Source organism: Arachis duranensis, chromosome 6 (assembly GCF_000817695.3).
Source record: "Arachis duranensis cultivar V14167 chromosome 6, aradu.V14167.gnm2.J7QH, whole genome shotgun sequence".
In the NCBI taxonomy this organism is placed as follows: domain Eukaryota; kingdom Viridiplantae; phylum Streptophyta; class Magnoliopsida; order Fabales; family Fabaceae; genus Arachis; species Arachis duranensis.
Window position 1 is genome coordinate 105,899,115 of NC_029777.3, and position 456 is coordinate 105,899,570.

At 31.8% G+C, this 456-nt stretch overlaps 1 protein-coding gene across 1 annotated transcript in view; it reads right to left on the reverse strand.

The window, feature by feature from the left end:
• The window catches only part of LOC107495556 (3-hydroxyisobutyryl-CoA hydrolase-like protein 2, mitochondrial), a 5,301-nt gene that overhangs the window by 2,911 nt on the left and 1,934 nt on the right, over positions 1–456 (reverse strand). The window contains exons 6-7 of the mRNA XM_016116698.3: positions 281–364; positions 95–179 (exon numbers count right to left, since the gene is read on the reverse strand). Coding sequence (XP_015972184.1) covers positions 95–179; positions 281–364 — 169 coding nt within the window. The remainder of the gene's footprint in view (positions 1–94; positions 180–280; positions 365–456) is intronic.

Sequence of the window (456 nt, forward strand, 5' to 3'; positions counted from 1 at the left end):
ATACATTGTAAAAGAATTAGAACTTTCAGTAAAGAGTCTTTTAAAACATTATGTAGGGTTCTTGCTCAGATATTGTATACCACAATGATATTACCTAGGTATCCAGGTAAACGAGATAAATAATAAGAAGCTCCTGAATCAGGGTGGAAACCTATTTGAGCCTCTGGGTGTGAAAAAATCTGCAAATTTTAAGCAGGAGATTCAGTTGACAGATTTTTTACTGATTATAAAAACTGTTTACTAAACATAAGTTCAACAAGCATTAAAGAAATCATCATACAGTTTTATCAGTAACCACACGATACATCCCCGGAAGAGAAATTCCAGCTCCACATCCCATTGTTATTCCATCGAGAATAGCTACCTGAATAAATGCTCATAAAATTATCATCCTACTTCCAAAAAGATTTCATGAAAATTCCAAGATATAAAAAAAAAAAAAAAAAACTGAAGATC